At 42.0% G+C, this 25,350-nt stretch overlaps 1 protein-coding gene across 1 annotated transcript in view; it reads left to right on the plus strand.

The window, feature by feature from the left end:
• Positions 1–6,043: 6,043 nt before the first annotated feature.
• lrig1 (leucine-rich repeats and immunoglobulin-like domains 1) overlaps positions 6,044–25,350 on the plus strand; it is a 36,688-nt gene continuing 17,381 nt past the window's right edge. Inside the window, exons 1-3 of the mRNA XM_041033294.1 lie at positions 6,044–7,076; positions 18,787–18,858; positions 19,831–19,905. Coding sequence (XP_040889228.1) covers positions 6,874–7,076; positions 18,787–18,858; positions 19,831–19,905 — 350 coding nt within the window. The 5' untranslated portion in view covers positions 6,044–6,873. The remainder of the gene's footprint in view (positions 7,077–18,786; positions 18,859–19,830; positions 19,906–25,350) is intronic.

Raw genomic sequence — 25,350 nt, forward strand, 5'->3', positions numbered from 1 at the left:
AAACCCCTCCAGACATTGAAGAGAGAAGAAGAGTGAGACAAAGACAAAAGACAGAATGAGATCCCTTCTTGGTACAAATGCATTCACACTAAAAACACAGAAACAAAGAGTGCTGGCAGACAAAAAGCTGTTTGGCTGCTGCAGCCGCGCAACACAGAAGTCACCTTTCAAAGAATGAAACAAGCACATTCCTCTCCTTGCTCAGAACAAAAACTGTTCCAGGCCATCGCTTCTTTTATGAAATATTCAATTGACAAGGCCTATTAAAACAACCATAGCCAAATACACAAGAGAGTCACCCTTCCCCACCCTGCCTGTCAAAGAAGCTGTAAACCAACAAACCATGGCTTTGACTTTGTCTTTGCAGGGTGAGGATGTGAGCAGTGTAGACACAAGTAAACACCTGTTGAAAGGACGTGGAAACTAACTGCCATTTTGGCCCCACTTTCAACAATGCATACCTTCATGGCGACTGACACTTGTGGCTTGAAGTGTAAGCACAACAGACAGAGCAAGCACCTCTAACCACGCCTACCTCATGATCGAACAGGTTAGGGAGCTGGTATGGTTTGTCTCTCATCGTTTGCCGTTGGGCCGCCAAGTTGCAAGCCTTGCATACTGACAGGAACTTGGCACAGCACGGCCTGATTCACTCTCCGCGTCAGACAAACATTGATGAGAAATGTAAATGTTAGCACACACTTTGAATGTAGATTTTAAAAAAACATCACAGGGAGAAGAATAGCCAGAGCCGTGGTGTTTAGACACCTGCAGATCATGTGGTTGTGTTGAACACTAACAGCCACACCACAGTTTAGCCTTCTTTTTTCAGACAACTTTCTCTTTTCACCTCCTCCATCAACAGTTGTTTGGTTCATGACCTGGTTGACCTGTTCTTTATGTGGCCAGTCTCAATCATCCAATTAATTCTGATTAGGAATGCAAATTTCAAAGAATTTAGATTTGTGAGAAATAAATTCAATAAACGTGACTTAAATTGACAAAAAAAAAAAAGCACAACATTAAATTTAACAGATGAATAAAGTTCGGTTTTCCCCCAAAAGTTACCACTGTAACACCAGCAGTGGTTGAGCAGCTTAAGTCGACTTTTACATGCATCCTTCTGACTTTCTTGCGTGTTTCTTTTATTCTTGTATGGATCGAAGGTCTAATGTACGTGTCAACAAGAAACCAGTGTCAAAATTAGCGAACCACAATGTAAGGGAAACATAGAAGAAACCAGGAAATGGAAAACAATTTCACCCCAGTGTTCATGTTACTCATAACACCCTTCCCTGTGTAAGTTGACAAGGATGGTGTTGTGTGTCTCAACAAAAGCATAACTCCACTTAAGCTGCTTCTGCTTGTGCTGGTAATTTGCTATTAGCATTACCCTGTGGATAGCCACCAAACAACAACTCAGCTGGAGAACTCTGTGTTATTTTTTGTTGTCATAGTCAAGGACACATACAGACCAAGGACTCAGTCAGAGGAGTTAGCTAGTTTTCAACAGTAAAGCACAAATATGTTTCACCTGGAGGATGGTAGGATAGAGGGATCCTTATTTATTTTATTCGTGTCCTTCCTTGCAGACAGTAAGCACACACGTTTGACTCCATTTCCTTAAAAAGTCAGAGGTCACATGTAGTAACATAAGTTTCATTCTCTAAGTAAATATACATATATTTTTTAAATTTTAATTATTAATAGTCCCTGAAAAAGTGACTTCTGTGTTTCAGGGCTGTGGTAGCCAAACAGGAGATGTAAAACTGAGCCCTTAGTCTGGAGTATGTTACGCAGGATTTGCCTTTGAGCACCATCACTCTTCGTGTTATCCCCTTATATTTTCTCGTTCTCTACATCTGTCTTGCTTTTCTTTCCCCCTTTTCACTCATGTTCTTTCCCTTGTAGGCCACGCATCACGCCACTTAGCAGGCAGCCTGGTATCGACAGAAATGCCCAAACTGTTTCTGCTTCCTATTAGCGAGGCATCTCTGCGCTCCTGCAACACCCGTTAGCCATCCAGTCCCAGTATGATGAGTTGGCCGGGTTTCACGCCTCTCCATTTTATAGTTGATGAATAGCTGCAGCAGATGGTTTGTTATCTTTGAAGATTCCAGTAAGACGAGCGTGATGAATCGCTCCAGACCTTATTACCCCCCCCCCCCCACCAACCATCATCGCCACCATCCCATTACCCTCCAGCGCCAGAAAAAGTGAAATGTGAACAATATGTAGCTGACTCATCAAGCACACCTAAGGAGCTACTGCTTTCACTTTTCTCATACCGGCCTCAAAATCTTTACTCTGCAGTGACACTTTCATTCTGATCCAGCTGCGTAAACACCAATATGGTTGGTGTTAAAAACATACGTACAGATAAAAAAAAAGACAAGGGCTCATCTGTTGCAGTCATTATCCTCTTTACAATGCACTCTCATGGCAGACTCACGTCCACTCTTCTCATCAGTCACAACTTCACACAGCAGCACACAGGAGAATGGGTGTGGGGTGAGCATGATGAGCTGACCAGTTATACTAGCAGCTGATGCTTTCCTTACAATGTGAATTCTTTGCAGGGCCCTCTGTTTCTCAGATTATAAATCAATCCATACCCAGAGAGAAATATCACCTCAGGATGGTGCCATGTGAAATGTCTGGGCCCTCAAGGAAAGAATCTAATGTCTGCAGAGGGGTGTGCACTTGCACTACTCGGTGCCATAAATTTATGACAAATACAGTATAACATGAGCACAGGGTTAGAGGAGAAAATGTCTATGCTCAAATGAAGTCACTTGTTATGTGAGAAAAATGTGTTTCTCTGTTATTTTGCAGCAACAACACATGGAAATTGTGAGCTGTTATTGGGTAATGCAAAACACAACGGCATACATCATCACATTTTGCAAGCAGAAACTGGTTTATCCTAACTTGCTGGATTTACAAAGACAGTAAGTCACAATCTTCCACATTAACAGGCATTAACATTTCTTGTGAAAGACCCTTGAACCTGAGCTTTGTGGACCGGTCAAAATTTTAACCTGGCATTTTCCTGCTGCATTAGTAAAGTTATTTGTGTGTCAAGTCATCCTGAGCAGATCATCCACCAAATAAATCACATTAAAAGACGTGTCAACAGTCCTCTCAAAATAGACCCCCTAAAGTACCTGGTCAACATTCCCTATCTGTTGAAGGAACATCAAAATGTAGGGTTGAGCATTCCTGGGATAGCTGCGATTGTAGACATCCTGTCACTTGTGACCAAAAAGCATACAGGAAAACACAAAAAGCCTGAAAAAACAGATCAATAACAGTTTAAAACTTGTGTATAATTAGTGTATAGATGTAAAATGGGTAAATGGTAGATGTTAATTGTACATATGCTGAAAGAAACCTTTTGGTTCTAAGATTTTTTTTATTTTATTTCTAGATCCATTAATCATGTATTCATTTTACAGCTCCAAACAAGCTCCAACGCTCAAAGTAATATGATTTCAGGAAAGACTATAGACATTGGTTGTCCTCTGTTACTCATTTTTCCATCACCAATGAAGTCATTTCATGTTTTAACAGGGTCTCATTTCTCAGATATTTTCCTTGCCTCTAAGAGTTAGAGGCCTCACCTGTAGGCTACTGTGCTCACTCACACATGCATGATGCAATGTGAGACCTTCGTCTATTCATTGGAAAAGGAACAAGGAACTGTGCCACTAAACTGCCTGCAGTGCTGCAGGTGTGAATATCTGTGTCCTCGCTACTGTGATTAATAGCAATGAAATCTGGGACTTCTCCCAACACAAAGCGATCACAATAGCTCTGACAAAGTCAATCAATACGATCTTTCAGTGCCAGGAAAAAAAACGTGATGAGAAAAAGTCGTCATGGGGCCATGAGGCTGACAGGAGCGCTGATTTATTACAGATGTGCATTTTTGAGATAACGGGCGAACATGACTTCAGCATTTGGGAAGAATTTTGTGCTATCATGTGGCCATTATAGGGAATGCTCAAATGGTGAAAAGATCAGTCTGGATACACAAGACACACAGAGAAACACATGCATGCGTGTTCCTGCACACACACACACAAGTATACACAGCTTGTTAGCACACAATCACGAACACAGATGCTCAAACACACCTGTGAAAAATATCAGCTTTTGTGCAGAAAGTGGTGGAGCAGGTAGGACATTCAGATCTTTTGCTTCAATAAAATGACATTGCCACAATATAAAAATACCCAATGACAAGTACTATTTGCATCCAAAATTTTTACTTGAGTAAAACTATTATCAGAAAAATGTCACAAATATTCAAAAGTAAAAGTATTCATTATGTAGAATAGCCCTTAACAGAATAGTATTATCTAATTATATACATTACTGCGCATTATTACTGATTTATTACTGATGCAAGAACATACTGACTGCATATTTAGTCAATATGGAGCTAGTTACTATTCGGCTGTCATCTAATGCTGTATCCAAGTACAGTTTTGGGATACTTGTATGTTACTTGAGTATTGTAATTTTATTCTGTTTTATACTTATACTGCTGCTCCTCTACATTTTGTAGGTAAATAGCTCCACATTTGCCAGCTACAGCATTACTGACACTTACACATTAATGCATCAATAGCTATAATACTGTAATATATATAATTATTTTGGTACTTAAGTACATTTAAGTACACTTGCACAGAGTAATTACACTGTGGTATTGTTAGTTTTAATTGATTAAAAGATCTGAATACTTCTTTCACCACTCCTGCTGGAAAGTAAAATTTATTGCTTTGTGTTAAAAAAAAAAAGAAGCTTAATTTGCAAAGCAACTCTCTGTGAACTAAATGTAAGGAGTACAAAGTACAATATAAAATTCAAAAGATTTTCATTATCAGTTTTCTATATGTGTAGGACATACAGAAAAACATAAATTCTGTTTCTCCCTCACCAAGTGAGAGGTGCCATTATGTAAAATAAAGATCTATGTACAAATAAAATAGAATAAGAAAGAAAACCTATGTGCAATCAGTAGTGTGCAGTATGGCAGCAGCAGGGTTGCGGTGGATCTGAATAATAAACTGTCCAAAGCTTAAAAAAAAAAGGTACTACACTGAAGTACTATATTTAAATGCATGTAGTTACTGCCTGCCATTGCTCAAATGCACACACACTAGAACAGTGCACAAGCAAATTCACGTTGTCAACTGAACTTAAGGATCCAGTTAGAGTTTTATCTAACCTGACAGAGCATTTTGAGTTGTTGAGGCAAACTTTAGCACACATCGAGAGAAGATACAGCAGTTGCAGCCTGTACTACACACGCACATGCTCACACACACACAAGTGACCAATCTCATAATATTTTCTCAATAAAACACATGAGATAAATTCTTCAGAATGTGACAAACTAAATAGTTCATGGTATTAACTGGATATTATAAAGAGATGCAATAGTCTTTACACTGCTTTTGATGCTTTTGAGTGAAGTTCAAACACAGAGGCATGCCTACTGATATGATAATTATTGAAGGCATCATTATTAGAAGTGTTAGAGGAATTAGACCAAGTAGCACTACTTGCTTGTGTTGCTAGTTGCTTGTGTTCTCTGGCAAATTCCCCTGTGTGAAAACTGGAGGAAAAATAGCACACTGAATTTTCTTTTTACAGGTAAATCTTGATTTCAGTCTTAAAAATAAACACTTTAACTGGAACCGTTATGGCGCACAAACCAATTATGTTATTATGGCTTGTTATAATGCGATTACAGAGCTTGATCTCGGTGATTGTCCCTTTAAGAAGCAGTGAGAGTGAGAGGAGGTGGTGCGGTTTCACACCCCGGGGTGGGAAACAGAGGCGGGGCCAGGAACCGCTGAGTGACAGCCGCTCAAAGGGTCTCCAAGTCCGCGATACACCGACAGCCGGTAACGACCAATGAGGTTAGGAAGTGACCCGCCCGTCAAATCACAACGACCAATCGTGGGGAGCCATGGGCGGGCACTGGAATCGCTGTTGTGCATCCAACGTGGGACTACGGAACGATCACCCAGAAAAAAAGGAAAAGTAACTCAAGAAAGGAAAAAACTCATGGTGGTAGTACATGGTCGGAAGGAGGGGGGGGGACTCTATTTTACTATTAATCGGATCGTCGAGATTTTGTGACCACAGACTGCACCTGATAAGCTGCTGGTTGAGTTCTTGTGGACCGAGTGTGTCATTTCAAAGTTGGATTTATTCAGCTTCAGCGGCGCAGTGCTGTTGAGATTTGGACTATATGCAGCGCTCGGCTTGAGACACCAGCGCAGGAGTTTTCGGCACTATTCCTGCGGGACTTAACTTATTTACTACATCCTCAACTTTGTGGTGGACATTGTTTAACACCGGCAGAAGTCACCGGGTAACCATTTAGCTAAGTTTTAAACCGTTTTGCTGCTGTTCCTTTGATCGACAGTTACTGGGAGAGCTGTCCGGGCGCACTCTGTCCTTTAACGTGTTTCCAAACATGTCACCTAAAGCCGCGGTCCTATCGGGAAAGTAGATTTTAGCCTTTTTATGGACAAACTCTTGCTGCTCAAATTTAAATTCAGAGCGACATACAAGTTCGCTGTAGCCTACTGTGAATCTCCTTTGATTTTTTTTAGCCCGCGTCGGACACCAGAGGAGAAAGTTGGACTGGGAACTTGTGTCCTAAATGACTGTTGTTGGGATGGAAAACGTTTTACGTCTCCGCAGTTGTTTGTAGGAGCCTCTGGATGTCAGAAAGACAGTTAATGAGCTATAAGAGGCGCTCAGTCTACCCGAAACCACATTAATATTCCAGTTTGTGGGTACCAGGAGAGAGAGCTCAGCGGCCGCGCTATTAAAACTGGATACAAAATGGCGGCGTCCCTGGGACGATTTGGATATGTTTCTCGATGTGTTTTTTATTTAATTTTGACGGTCGAATTGTTTAACAGTTATGGATTCGGTTCAGACTTGCCGTGTGCCCAGAACTGTACCTGCAACGGGGATTCAGTGGACTGTAGCAACCTGGAGCTGACAGCTACGCCTCTGGACCTTCCAGCCCGGACTGTTTCCTTGTAAGTAAAGCGCTTAGTTGTCCCAGCCTATTTATTGACCAGCCCATAATGGGGTGACAATATTTATAAAGAAATGAAAAGTGCGCAAAGAGCATAGAAACTTTTAAAGTTTTTTTTGTCAACAAAATAAAATTTAAAAAAAAAAAAAAATAGACATCAAACTATGGAGCTCATTTGATACGGGTTTTCTCTCCAGGAATCCCGTCTGAGAAGATTTTTGTGGTTATGCTGTGAGTTGCACAATTGTCTATCAACTGTAACAGATGCAGTGACACATCTGTCAAAGCAGCGGTGTCTGCTCCTTTTCCATAACAGTAACTTTGGAGTTAGGAGTAAAATTAAACTGATTCTCAGTTTGCTCGGGGACCTCCTGTGACCCCATTAAAGTACCACCCCCCACCCCCTCCCCGGAGGTCCCTGCACCCCACTCTGGAAACCAGTGGAACAACACACTGCCAGCATTTATCTTTGCTGTTGAGACAGTTGTTAAACATGATGCTGTAACTTGATTAGGATTGTCATTAATTAAACAATCACAGCATCTTTCACAATAGGACAGCTCAGGCAAAATGAGTTTGACAGTAAACCATGTGTAGTATATTATTATCTAATGGCATTTTTTACTTTTGTGTTTCTGATTTAATTAGCAGGTTATGACTGTCATTTACAGCAGTTTAACAGGTGTTTTATAACTGCAAGAAGAGGGACAGAGTACTTTGATGGTGCACATCATTTAGTTGGGGTTAAATGCCTTGCTCAAGGGCACGTAAAATGATTGTGGGGGAGAGAAAGAGCTCTGTGTTATGCCTTTAAGCTTAAATTGCTTGTTTTAAAATTGTCAAGATGCTTTATGGTTCAGACTCAATAATCAGCCTAAAAACAGACTAATTTGCTTGTATCTAATTCCCATTATACTTTCATTTAAAGTAATTTAAAGTTGCAGTCCTTTCCAACTTGACTACTTTCATAAGTGCAATTGAATCTTACAGATCATGGCTTATCATCATCCTTTGCAGTCAGTGAATTTTGATATCGTTCATAGTTTTTAACAAATGGATATTAGACCTGTGCTTTCTAATGTCGCTAACTAAAAATGTTAGAATGAACAAAGTGTCTCTTTGGAGTAAGTTAACAAATAAATACAAACATGCTATAACAAATAAACATCCGCTTTATCCAGTCAGATTTATGATGGGTATTATCCTAAATCCTGTTTCTGTGTTGCTAGCCATAGTTCACAAATTAAATTTCTTGTAAATTAAGCTCTGGTTCCCCAGGGTAAGACTGACAACAGTTGAAACCCTGTCTGCCAGCTCATTTAGGAAATGAGCCAATTTGGGACATTTTTATGAAACATCCTCCAATGTTTAGGGAACTTCAGCACTTATCAAGCTGAATGAAACAATTTATTTACAGGCAACACTACCCTCTGTCCTCCGAATCAACATTTCTGCTCTCACCGCAGGTTATTGCAAACACTGTGTCCAGTGGCAAATGTGAATCCTTATTTACGATTAGGTATCTTGTTATAAACCTTTCGGCATCTGTTTGCGTGTCTGTTCCTGGGAGCGTGGGGTTAAAGACTAAAGACTCACAGACTCCTCTGGCTCCCAGGTTCCAGTGTTAGGCAGTTTTTCTTCCCCTGGGAAGTGAGGAATGCAACTTTTAAAAAGTCCTCTAAAAACATGAATAACGGCACTTGTGCCCGGGTAGCCTCATTGCCCTGAAGCACCACTTAGCCAAGTTCAAGTACAGACGCTGTTTATCATGCATGTATGCAGACACACACTGCCCTTCCTGTCCTCATGGAGAGTGGACAACTATTGTGGGACGACTGTCCCAGCTGAAACAGCTGCTCTAAACCTTTTGGTGTGTGTAACGATAGGGTCCTGAATGAACCCCGTCTCGCTCCAAGTCTACCTCTTTTATCTCGGCCAAACCTTATCGGTCAAAATTTAAGGACCCGCAATCTTGTTGTTTCAAAGGGAATGGCTTTATGGCTTTGAATTATCTTTTAAAACACCTAGGTTGCATATTTCCACACCACTTGAGATAGTCACATTATGTTGGCAGGTAACTCAAAGAAAACCAGCTCCGTTCCTCCGAGGTCTGTAAACGAGCCAGATTAGTAGATGATTACTGTAAACCCAAAAAGACAAGTATGGACAATTTCACTTGGGGCCCAATGTGATCCCATTATAAGGTAACTTACACCAACTCCTGCCCACATGAGCAGATGAAACAACTTTTTGTGTTGTGTATTGAAAGCTATTTACGTTTTTGAGCACTGCCTTTGCACAAAAATATGTCTGAGCTGATTGTGGGTGCATGTTATTCACAGACAAAAGCTAAACTGTGATATTGTTGCAAATGGTGTTATAGTGCAGTGTTAACAGTAATAGTTTTATCTTTTCAGTGACTCAGAGTTAGTCCACCTCTACCTCCAGGCATTTGAGCCAAGTGAAATCAGTGTGGAATCAACTGTCTCTGTTATATTTACCCCAGGGAGGGAGCAGCAGCAGCAGCGGTGGCGGTGGTGTTTGTTGTGAGGACAGCATTAGTGGGTTTCAGTAAACACAAGTCATCTAGCCAGCTTTCCTCCTCTTCTCTTTTACATAATGCAGATGTAAAGCTCAGAGGAAAATCTCAATAACCTGAAACACCTGTAGGATTTGACTGTGAAGTAAATAGCTAAAACATGTTATTGCTGTTGTTAATCAACAAGGTACCCGCCAATTAGTCGTACATGTATTACTTGTGTTTTGTGCAACCACTTGTAGACTTTAAAAGTCCCCTATGTTCTGCTTTGCTTTCTGTGAAATTGAGATTGTTCAAGCAGAGAGGATTGCATGGAGATTTCCCACCCTTTTGTGTGGGTGAAGATTGATTACACTGTCACGTAGCTGTTGCAATTATCTGTATACAGGCTCTTAAATTGGGATTACAGTAATGAACACTGCAGTGGTACCTCAGGACTTGCATTTACACAGCAGCTCTCAGAAGGAAACAGCTCTTAAGGAGAGTCATCCTGTCTCCGCCAGGGTGGAGGAAAGTTGTGGAGCTTTTGGAGATTTCGAACAGGTACAAACAATATTGGCAACATTCTCACAGTTTCTGGTAGATATGAAAATCTTTAAACAGTTCTGTCTAGGATATATTGCTGTGACACAAGAAAAAGATTGTGTAATTTAATCTTTGTGTCAGTAAGAAAATACTGCTACAGCAGCAAAGTTTCCCCACCACTAAATGTGATTTTAAAAATATGATTTGAGGAGAACTTGTGGTTTTCTTGGATTTGTCAGCTCCCATAAAATTATTGCTTTAAGCAAGTAATGCCTAATCCTTGATGTCTGTGTGCATGTGAGGCACAGACAGTCAAAGTGGACCACTGGCCTTTTGTTTCCTTATTGACGACTGCAGCCAGGTTGCCTTTACATTTAATGTATGCAAGTAAAGAAGGAATTTTGACTAACCCATTATTATATTATAGGTCAGACACTGGTGTGAGCCTTTGGGTAAAAACAGTGTGCATGTAGCTTCTGTTGCCCCCACAAGTGGCTCTGTGTTTTTTACGAGTAAATCTGGGAACCTGGGTTCGTGTTTGTCCAGAGAACTTAGGTGGCTAGAGGGTACATGTTGGCAGTTTATTCATCAGTCACAGTCCTATCGGTCTTGTGGCTTTAGGTGAAGAAAAAACCCTAATGCTTTCCGCTTGTCAAAATAATCTGCCTTAAGGACCCTGATTTTAATGGACCTGTGAGAAAGTGGCCTTGATGAGGATCCGGGAAACAGTCATGTTGGTACATCCTGGCAGAGGAGACTGAGTTAAAAAGGAGAGATGGTGAAGGGCTGTGGGAAAGATGTGGGCATGTTTCAGTTAGTGTGGAACATGCTCACATCTTTCCCTTAAAAAACAAAAAAAAGGACTTACTTTAGTTTACTTTATTTTAGCATATTAACAACTTATTGGAATGTTAATACACTGATAATGTCTTGCAAGAACATTGATCATATTCTAATGCTTCATCAGTTGTTTGTCTCATCCCTTGAGGATAAAGGACTGATATATCTTCTTTAAAGCCTCTGCAGTCATGAATTTCAAACATATCCTGTGCTGTCTTACATCAGTGCCTATAAGATTTAACAAACTGACCACCAGCCTCAGATGTTTGTCCATTGTTTCTGATTGATGAATAGTCTAATAACATTCAAAGCAAGTTTGCTCTCACGCAGTCACATACTGCCTTTCAGGAGTGGTGCCTTATCTTATTTGCAGCCTTGGTAATGTGTATAAAAAGCATTTTTGCCCACAGTGCCACTGGCGTAATGGGATTTTGCGAGTAAATAAAAGCATGAGCATTACTAATTTTGGCTGCGATAGCTGTGGTTGGATAGAGATAAATCAGATATGTGGTGCCTGTCTGCCAGCGTCTTTCTCATGTGAGATTGTAAAATCCTTTTTTGTTTTTTTACTGTTACAGAAAACTACAGCTTTTTATGGGGTTTGTCTTTATTTCCATTTGTCAGTGTTGTAGGATGATAACCGACTTGCAGGAACTCTGTTGAAAAGCAGGAGTAATCCTGATCTTGATTGATTGACCTTGCTAACCTAGCATTTCCCATGTGGTTTTCCAAGTTTCCTAATGTTCTGGCTATAATGCATGGTGTGCACCAAACGCTCTGCTGCGATTCAACCCCAAGCCATAGCCTTAAACCTCACAGTACAGCCTTATTGGTAAACACTACCCCCAAGCGTTGGTTTTGGCTTCTGCCCTCAGGAAATGGGTTTGTGTTGGTGGTTTCCTGACAGGGACTGGGAGCTCAACTGGCTGGTTGTGGACTGGTTGTCGGCAGAGGGTGGAGCGGCAGATCACCTGGCCTGGGGGAATTGTGGAAAGGTGGGGGGACATTTTCCGCCCTCTGAATGGAAGTATTTTGTCAATGTCATGGTCTGCTGCTGCTGCTGCTTTTGCAACCAGACGGGTTCCACTAGTTGGTGAAAGTCTTGTCACTGGTCAGAAACCTCAACCACTGTCACACATGTTTTAACACAGAAGAAACCAAGAGGAAGGGAAACATTACAGGACTACCTCTTTTCGTGTCACATAGTGTTAGACACAACTACTTTATTTTTAGGTATTCTGTTTTGTTATATATATATATATATAGTGTTGGAGGTATTTTTAGTTTTATTATTAGTCTTATTTCATCTAACCTGTTAACAAACATGCAAATTGCATTTTGACAGTAGGACTTGGATTCCCTTGGCTTGTTGTTTCTTTCATGGCCATTTCTGCTCTAAGTTTGAGCATGATATAAGGACTAAATAATATATGAAGACTAAACTGCACAAATCCTTCTTCTCTTGCTAAAGACAGACGAACATTTCAGCAGCTGGGGCAGAGCCGCCGCAGCAGCAGCAGCACTCAGCAGGGCTTAGCCCCTTGTGGTTTCTAGGGCATTTCTCGCTACGCAGCCTTGTAATCTTGTGGTATTGGGGGTGATTATACCAAGTTTGTTTATTGTCATAGTTTCCCTTAGCCTTGTGACTTGTGTGTCCTCTGGCCAATATTATAAAGTCACAACTGGAGCATTTGGAAGGGTTTAGGATGATATTATCATTGGCACTGATTTTTATCAGCTGCTTTTCACTTTTTCCTCCCTTATCAGGCTGTTTTGTTTCAAGTTGGGTAGTAAAAGTACAGGGAGTTCCTGTATAGAAATTTAAAAGTGTCAATTTATTTCTTTTTCAATTGTAAATGATCATCTTTTAACCTGCTGAGATGATTCATGAGAAACAAAAGCTGTGAACAAATTAGAAAAGAAGAGCTGAGGTTGAGCCCTTGCTCTAATAACAACAGATAAAGTCTGACATTAACATGAAGATATGGAATGAGCTCATGGCCTTGCACTGGCTTTAATGACAATCAAACAGCTGCTGCCACAAGTCATTCTGCAGGAATCCAGTCAGCAGAATGGATGGCCCTTTTGTGAAGACACTTCAGAGTGCCAAACCACCCCCCCCCCCCTTCCCCCCTCCCCCGAAGTCGGTGTCTACAAAGTGGGCTTGATCGATGAATCATCTGTGAATTCTCTACATCTGGTAAGAGTTTGGAAATCTGGAGAAGATGTTAGAAAGAAAAGCGTGACTTGGACAGAGAATGAGAGGTACAGTGCAAGTGAAGCAGCTTCTCCCCAGAAAACGGGCAGCCCTTTGAGCAGTGAGTGCTGAATTGGGCCATACATTTTTTTTTTCAATGTTCTCCCCCCCATAATGTCCCTGTACCCTCTGATACTGCAGAAACGAGCATCTCAGAGCTTCACTGTCTAGACAGCCACACATTTGCATGCAATTAGATTGTAAAGATAGCAGGGTCCACTATTTAGACGCTTCTTTCTCCACTGGCTGGAGTGTAATTATTGCTCTGCTAGTACAATAAACAATACGTAGGGGAAAAAAATGACTAACGATCCGTCTTTTTCTGCACTTTGAAGTCGAGAGCATAAGGTCAGCAGTCTGCATAGTACTACAACAATAGCCCCACTAAACAGACATACAGTATTTATGTTATTCTTTCAGATTAATTGTGGACGCTCATTTCCTTTTGCTCTTAATTAAGTAGTCTGGCGCCATTTGTGACAAATTACATTGTTATCACACTAGAATCCTGTGTTTAATGCACAAGCATGATCCTGTGTGTGTGTGTGTGGACAGCGTTTGCATATATGTAAGTGTGGACGGCGTGAGTGTAATTGTGCTTCTCATCTGGAGTGTCCAGGCTGGCGTCGTAAGGCCTGGCCATGGGTTCATGCAGAGCCTCGGGCAAATGCAGCCCCTTTTCCCAACCTTCTCCCTGTTTGTTTTGAGTGCTCCACTCCATCTCCTGCTTTAGCCCAAAAGTAGCAGCGCAGAGAACGGCAGTGCACATGGCCCCAAGATGTGGCCCTCCTTCCTGCCTCGGAAAACTTCAGAAACTGAGTCACGCTCCTACCCTGACTGATTTCAAAGGCTGGAGCAGCTCCTTTGTTGTGTAGTGCTTGTGGGGGGGCGGGTGGATCTGTAATGCAAATGGTGAAATATGCTGACACCCTCAGAGCTACATTTCTCTGATCTTACACCTAAGTTCTCTTCACCCTCCCATTGTACTCAGATTTTAGAGCATCACATTTATCATTAAAATGGCAAATCTCGTTCATGGGCTCATGCTTTTAACCTTGTCAGACTTGATAAGATATTGGCTTTTTTCAGCCAGTTTTTCCTTCCTCTGTTTGACTGCTGTGTAAAATGGTGGGCTGGAGCTGGTGTTAGCCTTGTGTACACTCTCACTGCAGTTGCCTGGCTATAAACTGGCCTTTAATGACAGGAAGAGTGGTGTGTGTGTGTGTGTGTGTGTGTGTGTGTGTGTGTGTGTGTGTGTGTGTGTCTGCCTCCCCGACAAACAGGTTATTCTTTGACTAGTTTTATGATGCTCTGAAATCGACCACATTAAAGGGCCTTTGTCTCCCAGCTGGACTACAGAAGGCTCATCACTGACATCACTTCACACTTTCAGTGAGCAAAGTTCACGCTGCATTTATCTATGATAGAAATGGGAAAGATAATGATGATGTATCTCTGTATGTGTAAGTCCCTGCTCTCTTCCTCCCTCTCCATATCTCCTCTCTCCCACACACAGACTTTACGCTGACTTACAGTACAAGCATAGTGTCATATGCTATGACATCACTCCTGTACTCCCAGCTTTCCTCTACTCCCACAGCACCCATAACACAACTATTTTTTTAAAAGCCTTTTAATGAGTTTTATATGTCAGATCAGCCTCATGGTCCAGCAATTAGAGCCCAATGTAGGCACGGAGCCCTGTTTTTCTTGCTAGCAGGCTAAGATTAGAGCTAATGCTTCCTTCCAGTAGTTGACTGATTATCACTTAATAAAAATTATAAATGCCCTACACAAGTTACGAGGATCAAGTAATATTTGTTCGACAAAGTCTGAAAACTCAGTGTTACGCATACTTACAATGGCTGGAAGTAGAGAAAAAGCAAGAGACCTCATGAAAAGTTTTCAACAAACAAATCCTTGGCTTTTATAAGTGATCTAACTTGTTATCAATCTTGTATTGATTGATTAACTGTCTGGCTGTGACGTGTCTCCATGGCAACAGGTGGGGGCTGGGTGTCATTCAAACATTTTTGATACGGTAACAGTTTTTCTATACTAATTTTACAAAATCAATTTTAATAAAAAGAAAACTACACTACACAGTATGGTACAGATCTTTAGTTGTATTTTTCAGCCTCGTGTACAAATTGACTGAAGTGTTTCATCAAATTGGTCTTGTTGCCGGGTTTTGGCAGCAGTGTCCTTTTTGCATATATTACACTATGCATTATTGACATCAAGCCTGATAAAATGGAGCCACGCTCCTTTAGACATTCTTACACTTACTTCTAGTCAAGTCCCTCAAAGTACAACAACACACAGTGAGTCCCGTCTCTGGACGCATCAGTGTTTTTCCTTCATGTCTCTACAACGTGTAGAAGCTTCTTCTTTTTCATATCTTACAGTCTCTCAGTGTTTGTGGTTTTTATTTGTAATGTGTGGGGAGGCATTTGGGTTGTGCTGGCTGGGTGGGGTTGGAAGGTGGGAGTGCAACTGCGCCTCTTTATTCCAGACCAGCCCTCACTCCAGCTGCCCTCTTGTTTCGTGTCTCTCCAGCTCTGCTGACAGAAAAGAGGTTATGCTGACCTTTGTGCTCAGTGATGATCCGGGGTTTGCTTGAACACAGTCGAAAATGTTGGTTGGTGCCGTTTGGAACAGGGTAGTGAATGTTAAAACGTGGCCTGTTCTTTGTATTTGTCAGAGTTTTTAGTATCAAGCAGCTGCAGATTGAATGATCATTTCCATCATTGAATTTTTCTGTGATTCATGCAGTAATGATCATTTAATGAATTGATACATTTTTTTTTTAAATGTATGACGTGATAAATGAACATTTACGGTAAATGATGCTTGTGAAACAATGAGAGAGTAATAACATGATCATTAAATGTGCCATTTATTAAATCAATGTTGTTACTGTCTTTAAAGAATCAATCATTTTATTAAATTAATGTAGAAAATCAGTGGGAAAATGTATTTAGCTCAATCTGCAGCCTTAAAATTATCACTCACTTTCTTTGGTTAAGTACCTGGCAGAGAGTGCTTTTGATTTTGATCCTGCTGACTAATGTCAAACAGTCCTGCCCATTTGTATAAACTAGTTGTACCAAACAATGGAATGCAGTGTTTGAAACATTCAGAACTTTTAGAAGTAAATTGCTTTGTAGTGTTTGCCATGTTTAATCACGGTGCCTGTTCCCATCTGAACTATCCGTTCCTTTTCTGTTTGGTTGAATTATATGACGTAAACTTATGGAAGCCCCGTTTTTTCCATCGCTGGTTTGTTCTCTCGTGTAGTGCAGAGTTTGACAGGTTATTTGGGTGGTTCTCATTTTTCTCAGTATGTTTGTTTCTGCTGCTCTGGGTGTCTACGTCTCGCCCCCCTGTGAAGAGGTCAGAAATTCCTAATGACTTCTAGGCTTCTGATCCCAGCCCAGCAAATTCTTCCAGAAACGGCATGATTGTAAGGTCACTTTCTGGAAAGCATTAACCACACTTAGCACTGGCGTCTCCCCCAACCCCCCCCCCTCTTCAACAAGAGAGAGAGGGGGGAGCAAGAGAGGGAGGGAAACCAGCGTTATCAACATCGCCTCATACAGTAGGTGTTAAAACACTGTGAGACTTATCTCATCTGATAGGCAAGAAAATAAATCTAGCTGAATGAGATGCAGGGAAAAAGACTCAGTTGTGTAAACACCATAGGTGACTGAGAAAGAGGCGCATGCATGCCTGTGTACACACACAAAGGACCAGCTTTGTTTGTTGCTGTGGCCTTTAGCACCAGTACGGCAGGTTTGGCTCTTAAATGTGACTTTTTTCTTAGTCAACCCTTTGTTCTGTTTTGCCCTGTTCTTTCTTTTAAGCTTTGAGTTTCATGGCTATGAATATGTGCATTACCAACTTCCTCCACATTTAAATGTTAAAAAAGCTGTTAGGAGGCAATGTTCCTAGATAAAAGTACATTTGCTTGTAATTGAAGGTTCAGTAGTAAAATTCCTTGAGCTGTTGTGCCTAATGCAGTGTGCTGAGGAAAAACTACTGATTACTCTTCCAGATGGCAACACTCTCCCAAGTTCATCCTGTCCGTGCTGTGTATGTGTGTGTGCGCGCATGTGTGTGTTGGTTGAATATACATACCTCCAGGCAGAGGCGGCCCATAGGAAAGTTGTGTGATTTTTCACTTTGCTTCACCGTAACGAGGTAATTGCCTTCTGTTGCAGGGGACGACGATTTAGCGATCTAGGCCACAATGGGAGAGGTGCCTCAGCAAATGATCTTAACACAGACACACGTGCACACCTCCTTGTCAGGCCTGTGCCTGGAGGGCAGACACATGCTCAGCTATTATCTTGTCACACACACACAAGCAGGGAGGAAGACGTTTGGAGGGAGACTGTCATTATCTGCAATCAAGCACAGAAGACAAGAAAGGGAAATCTGTCAATGGAGACAGAGATTGAGATTGATAGGCTTAAACAGTATTAAAAAGTGGAGTGTGCATGATGTAATATAATAACAAGTCTTTGGCTATTGTATTGACCAACCTCCTCAAATTATCCTTCTTAATATCCATCATTTCTTTCTTTAAAACGAAGAATCTACTATATTAAGTAACAGCTTCTGAGTTGAGCCCCAGACCTCTTTTCCCTCCTTCTGCCATGGTCTTTTATGGCCACGGTGGTACAAGAGGATGAGGAATGTGTTGCATCAGGTAAAAGTGTCCCCAGTCTCTGGGAACAAGCAGCCATCTCTCTGCAGCCCTGTGAAACATTCCTGGGCCGTCTCTCACGTCTGGACAGAGGGATGGAGGGGTGGGAGGCAGGCGGCCCGGAGCTGTGGGCTCCCTTTGTCTCGCCTAGCCTAACCCCACCACACAAACACAAACACCACTCTCATTGCAGCCTCCTCTCTGCCAACATGCAGGCTGCATGCCAGTCAGGCAGGAGGTGTATGTGTGTGACAGGGATACTACTTGTTCATGTGTGAAATAAATATGATTCGTATAGCGTGGGAAGCTCAATCCGAAAAGCAGGTGTGTGTGTGTGTGTTAGGTGTGCACACATACCCCGTCACTCGCTCTCTGACAGTGGTAACGCTATATCACTGGACAAATCACTTTCTAATAAGCCTCTGTACAAGTCAAGTGCCAGCTATTAAATACACTGTTAGCTTAAAGTGCAAATTGACTGCTGCAGATGAATGCCCTGTGGGTTATACTTGGAAAGTGAGCCAGGAGAGAGAGACACTCTGTATTGATAGTATTGATCTGGCCCTCCTTGAAGGCTGGCTGAATTTATGTACTGCAGTGTTTTCAGGCACACTTAATGTGGACGGATGAGGCTGTTTGTCAAATGGGAGAAATAATTGTTGCTATTGATCAGGATCTTATTTGAACTACTGAAAAATGCATATGATAATACAATAAAAGTTAGGAAATATATTGTTGCGCTGCTGATATTTGGATTATTAATGGTTCTCCGCTGTCTGATATCAGGTATACAAACATATGAACTATTTTCTATTGACATCCTCTTTTCTCTTTCTCAGAAATCTTGGCCACAACAAGCTGACCGCCATCAGTGTTGATGCCTTTGTGAACCTGCCCAACTTGAGAGAGCTGTAAGTAGTCGCCAGCAGAATACTCACATATACACATGATTTCCATTGAGGCAACTGACAGCAAACCCTATAAGTATGTGTTTGGCCCTGTTAGAGTCTGGTTTTCTCTAATGTGAGTACTTAAAATGTTGAACCCTGAATGTATCATCGTTCTTCATTTTAATCCATGTGTGTGTCAGTCGTGATGAATTTTTATCAATAACTTAATTCTGACTTCTGTCCATGGTTGCCACTCTACTTCCTAACAGCATCCTCGTATGTGTTACCTTGAAATAAGTTCAATTAAGAATAAAGTGGTGGTTTTTCTAAATTAAGCCTCTCCTCCACCACCCGATACTGTGGCTAACGCTGGCCTTGTGAATATTTTATATGGTGAGGAGAGGGCTTGGCTCTGTGTCACTCAGCGCCAGCACACAAGTCACATACACACACATACACGAGCTAACTGGTGATACACACACTGGTGACATCTTTGGCAGGCTGGCCGGCCAGTCATACGCTCCTCGACATCTGTTTTACTCCCATACTATTTTTGGTTTTTTAAAAGGATGACTTGCTACTTGGTCTGCGGCAGACGTGACAAGTCCTGTTTGAAATCTGAAATGATTTATACAAGGTTTGATTGAAGTTAGCCTCATGTGACTGGAGCATTTGGAATAACCACAATAACATTGTGGCATTTCGACTAGCATACACAATTTGTGTAGAAATTACAAGAACAACTTGACAAACACTTGTGTGAGTGTAGCTTTAGTTGACACAGTCTGTGTTTTGGTGTCTAAATTTGTATTTATTTTTCTTTCCTTTGCACCTGTTTTTTTTTTTTTTCAGTTTAGTGTTTGTACTACATGGAAAAAATGCCTCTTTAGAGTCCTTTGACCTCATAACAACATATCATTCTTGTGCTTTTCTCTTTTCAGGGCACAGTTTTGTTCTCTAATCAACTTCTCTGTGTTTGTTTGTCACTTTCAGGCGGCTGGACCACAATGAGCTGACCTCCATACCAGATTTAGGACATGCTGCTTCCAAGATTGTATCGCTCTACCTGTGAGTACTGTCCCATTTACAGCTTAACATGGTACCAGAATTATCAGGCTCTCTGTTACCATATTCTTAGGTCAGTGGCCTCTTTGAAATGCTCTTGAAATAGTCTCTTGACATCTGTTGAGAATGCATATGCCTGTGCATCTAAGAAGTACTACTGCATGCATGTGAAGTTAGCGATGACTGTGACATAAAACCGGTTCAAAAATCCCATCTACACTTCGAGTTCTCTTGGCGTAAATATGGCGCTCTGTCATGAGCGATTAGTATGTGGTCAGGTAACTGACTAGTCTTATTAGGCTGGCCGTGTGCTCCACAGTGAGCAGCGCTGTCTGCTTGGAGTGTCAGCTCGTATACAGCTCCAACTTAGTTGCTCCCAGTTGTGAAACTGTGCCTGTGGGGACTGCCTGCACTGGCATCTCACTGAAGATTTACTGCCCTATTTGGGAAGGGCATGTGTGCGCTTGTGTGTGACACGAACGTGACAAACACTGTCAAAAGAATCTCATGACGAGAAAGTGGTAGTTTGGTAACTTTATTCAAGCTGCAGTTTGTAAGCCAGTGAATGCAGTTTGAGGGTAATGCAGTGTAATATTTCATTTATATATATTTTTAAAGTAACACAGATGGAGTTTGTAATCCAATTTGTAGAAGTACTTAAAGAAGTACTTACACAACCCAGACCCCATTATTCGTTCAACACTTTTATTTTTGTCTTCAGTTTTATCTGAGAACTGACAATTTTCTAAGTTGCCGTGATGCTCAAGAATGTCTGAAGGAATGTAAGACACACCAAACAAGCACAGTACAATGAAAGGCTTTCCAAGGTTAGACCAAAATAAGCCAAGATAAAAATCAGAAGGCTGAAGCTGATATGAAAGCTTGTTGCAGTTCTTATAACAAGATAATTGGCAATGCTTTTTATGTTTCCGATACTACATAAACACACACACACACGCATAAATGCATTCGGGACAGTGTTCCACCCGTATCATCTGTTGGGTGGACTGTTGTTTTCCACTGTGCCACAGTTTTTTTTTCCCCCTCGTTTTGAGCAGGGAACATTCTTACATCTCATTCAACCTGAAACAAGAGAGTTAACTCTATTTTCTATTTTCTTTCACACCTTGCTTGCATACCATCCGACTTCCTGGTAATAAAGTACGCAGCTGCTGGTGCTTGTATTATTGGTCATCGTCGTATCATTTTCAGTGGTGAGCTTTGTGGGAGTCCCACCTTTCCCTCTCCCTGTGTGTCATCTGCCTGCTTCTCAGAATTCACCATGATGCACTAATGCAGTCACAGTGTTTCTATAGGCTGTGGGCAGTAAGGGAGGAAATTTGGGGTTTGAGTAAGCAACACTGACAGCTGTCTGTTATAATGCGTCATGTTTCCAAAAGGTTTGAGCTGTTATTATTGTGTGTTACCAGTTTCCTGTCTGCCTGGATCTGTGGGGTTCAGCACAAACACCTCTTCGCTTTGCTCTTGATAAAGAACAGATCGAAGCAAGTTAACCTTTACTTGCACAAACTGTGCCGAGTCGCAGCCCCTCCAAATGATCGGGGTGTCTTTTTTTGGCCTGACTTGAAGCCTGTTGCTAGGGGGAAGGCCTGATGGGAGTGGAGGCTGGAGGGAGGGTTGGATCTTTCCAAAGCCACGCAGCTGAAGTGAAGGCCCGCTGAAGCACTTGCAGCTGCAGCTGTCAGTCACATGGCTTACAGTAAAATTGGTGACAGTGAGCAGGGGAGGAAGGATGAGAAGATAGGGAGGGAGGGAGGCAGGGATGGGGGGTGTGCGTGTGAATGTGTCAGATCAGGGTGACATCACCACATGTCAAAAGAGGAATTGTTAAGGAGAAGTAGGAGGGTAGGGAGAGGAAAAAGGGAAGAAAGAGGTGAACTCAGGTTCAGGGTTTTTCTCAAAAGTAAATCCAGTGCACTCTGTCTGACATGCCAACCACCGAGCCCTCTGGAGTGTGTGTGTGTGTGTGTGTGTGTGTGTGTGTGTGTGTGTGCGCCCTGGCAGGGGCAGCAGCAGAGAATGCAGGGCAGTGTTCCTGTGCCATTAGTTGGAGATAGTCTGGAATGTCGTCTGACTACAAGTTTGTGCAAGACAGTGGCTTACATACACACACTCACATACACACACACTCACATACACAAACTCACCCAAGCAAATGGACAGAGAATCTGTCTGCAGCCCCTCATCCGACAGTAAACTCGCCAAAAGGCTGAGAGCCCTGACAGTCTCACTGCTTCCCGGATCCTGGAGTGTGTCAGTCAACCTAGCTGCTGAGAATGTTTGCAGTGTTTGAAGGAAATGATGAAGAAATTAGTGTTAGTAGAAATGATCATATTCAACAGCTGAAGTAATTGACAAGTTTCCAGGACTTCTGACTCGCTAAATGTTGAGGTTGCATTTCTGCAGTGTGGCGCACAAGGTGCTAGGGAAGGGCCGGTAATTGAAAGACAAACATTTACCGTTATTCTACCATTATCCTCCCAGATACTTATCATACTGGAACGTGAGAAAAGTAGTGGTTTGTTGGCAAAGGTGCAAAAACACGTTTGGATTTCTAAAGACACGTTTTGAAGTCATATGATGCTTTAGAAATACATTTTAAAGCAACGTGTTTATTACTTACAGTATATTTAATACTGATTTAAGATCATCATCAGACGGATCTTTTCAGGCAAAGGCTATTTTAAGATATCTGATTCAGAATCTGTGACAGTTTGCACTTGTAAAGAACTTAATGACTTACCACTGTGGGTGGTTTGGCATACGGAATTAGATTTAGTAGTCTTGTATCTTAAAATTTAGAAGAAGTAGGTGGACTAAGAAGGGATAGGTGCGTGGGCTGGGTTTTTTCCCCTTGCTTTCTTTTTTCTTTCTTCTTAATCTCTTTCTTAGTTGAGAGGTGACTCAGTCATTTTCTTCCTCCTCCTTTCAGCTTCCTCTAGTTCTTTCACCGCCTTCCTTTCATTGACATGACTGGCAGCTCTTTTTGATCACTGCAGCTGTTGTGGAATTCATTAGGCACAGATAAGCCTGACTGTATGTGGCTGTATTGTCACAGTTTCTATTTTTCTAAAAGTCCACCAACCAAGAGCTCTGAGAATCATTTTAACAGGAACATAGTTTTAACATAAAAACAGTGGTTACCTGATCGTGTCGAAGCTTCTGATGCAACCAGCCAAAGACCATATGCCAGGCTCCCACAGTCCCACAATGCACTTGGCGAGCCCACTGACATCCCGCAGACTCCCAGAATGCCACAGCAGGATGGCAAGAAAAAAAGAAGCGAAAAAAAAAAGTTTTAAAAACAGTGTCAAAGTGACAGCAGAGCAGCACAAACTTTCCCATTGTGCTCATCGCCTCTCCAGTCAACATCAAAGGGGATCTTTAAAACAGCTCAGGATAGAAATCATATGGCTCGCTGGATGATCTGATTTTGAAATAATTCTCCTTTTGTCCCGACCACGGGCTTCAAACGGGAAGGGACGGGCCAAACAATCGCCCCCAAAGATGACACTGGAAACAGGAGAATGGGCATGCTAGTGTAAACCCCCAGTGTACTTTCCATACATCAAAAGAAGTGTCAAAACGAGCCGGGCTCATGATAATCTGATGGTCAATGGGGCAGGGTAATGAGATTTGGAATTAAGTGGAATCAAGAGCGAATAAGGCCCCCGGACATCAAAGGGAACAAGAGTGAACCGAGCTCCTCTTTATCAGAAATGTCACTGGCCGTATGATAATCAGTTTTTATAAACGCTACTATTGTATGCGTGGACTTCAAACACACTGAGCGCAGAGGCTTTATCTGTCTCTCACACGCAGCTGGGCTCTGACTGTGGGCGGAAGAGAGGAGAGGGAATTTGGTTAGCGTGGTGGAAGAAGGACGGGGGTGAGAGAAAGAGTGAGAGAGGTCAACCTCTCCCACCAGTTTGAGACTGATCTGTTTTTCCCAGCAAAGGTCACCAGCTGTTGACCCCCTGCTCTTCTTTTTTTCTCTCTCCCCCCATTCCTCCCCTCCCTCCTTTGCTCATGCTCACCGTAGCCACTGTCTCTCCCATCATGTGTGCGTTTTTTGTTTGTGTTGTGTGTTTGTCTGTGTGTGTGTGTGTGTGTGTGTATGTGTGTGTGTGTGTGTGTGTGTATGTGTCTGTGTGTGTGTGTGTGTTTGTGCAGGCGTGCTTGCATGGCTCTTCCTTAACCATTTCAGCTACTGTTTGTTCAGGTGGGCCACTGTGGTGTGACCCCTCCTCCTCTCAGACACCAATAAATGATGGTGCGTGTGTCCATGTGTGTCCATCTGCTGGCTGAAGGCTAGAAAGAAAGGAGGGACTGACCATGTTTTGACAAGTCTGACTGGTAGAACACCTACTCGCTCTCTCTCTGTCTCTCTCTCTCTTTCTGCCAAACACACACACACACACACACACCAACAGCAGCATGGAGAGTTAAGCAGTCAGAATAATAATGCTGAGCTTTTGAGTTTCTTCTTTCTGTGTCTCTGCTGTTGGTTCTGCATTGAAATGCTAACAAGCTGTCCATGAATCGTGTGATTTACTCTTAGGAGCTGCGTTTTATTTCAAATTTCTTCGAATGTGGGTCGCTCAGGGATAATGGGTCAATGCTGTACAAGTGATTAACTGGCTGACCTCTGAGAAGACAATGATGTGATGCACTGCCCGACTTGTCTCTTGGCTGCGTCCTGTGTAATTGGCTTGACATGAGGATATTGTGGGTCATCAGATTTGGAGTAAAAGGATCCGAAGCAGGTCAAACTCCACGTTGTTTCCTCACACACGGGTCCTAGTTCTAAAAGAGAGTAAAACAGGGAATGCGAGAGTGTGACAAAGAGTAGAAAATAGCACTTTGATAGCAAATTAAATATGTAACAAATAAATGTACTTTATTTGATCTCTATCTTAAGTCCTTGCTCTCTTGGCTTCTTTGCATTTTTTGTTTTTTTCTTTTTTTAGACGAGTCGGGCAAATGAAAGTGATACTAAATGAAATTCCTGTCCCTAGTTAGCACCCAGGCATGTGTCAAATGTGTCACCCAGCAAAGGCTTTCATGTATGCTCAGATAACTGGCCTTGAGGCTCCTAACACACTCACATGGACATACACACACACAGTGTTGGTGTTGAAAATGTCTAAGTGTGTGTTCCGTGTTTACCTGTCTGTCTGTTGTGCATATTATAGACCTACTGTATGCATTTGTCTGTGTGCGTCTGACTGTATGTTTGCAGTTGAGTAGAGCTGTGTTTGGGTTTCTTGTGTGCCCTGTCGCTGTCCGTGTGTTCTGCTGACATGTGATTTTCTGATTGCGTGACTGTGTGCCTATCACCTCGGCTGTCAGCAGTGTTTCCCACAGTCCTCCTCCGGATTGTAGGGTAATGACTGTCTTTTACTTTCTTTTTCTCTTTTGTTTTCT

The sequence above is a fragment of the Toxotes jaculatrix genome, chromosome 3 (assembly GCF_017976425.1).
Source record: "Toxotes jaculatrix isolate fToxJac2 chromosome 3, fToxJac2.pri, whole genome shotgun sequence".
NCBI lineage: Eukaryota > Metazoa > Chordata > Actinopteri > Toxotidae > Toxotes > Toxotes jaculatrix.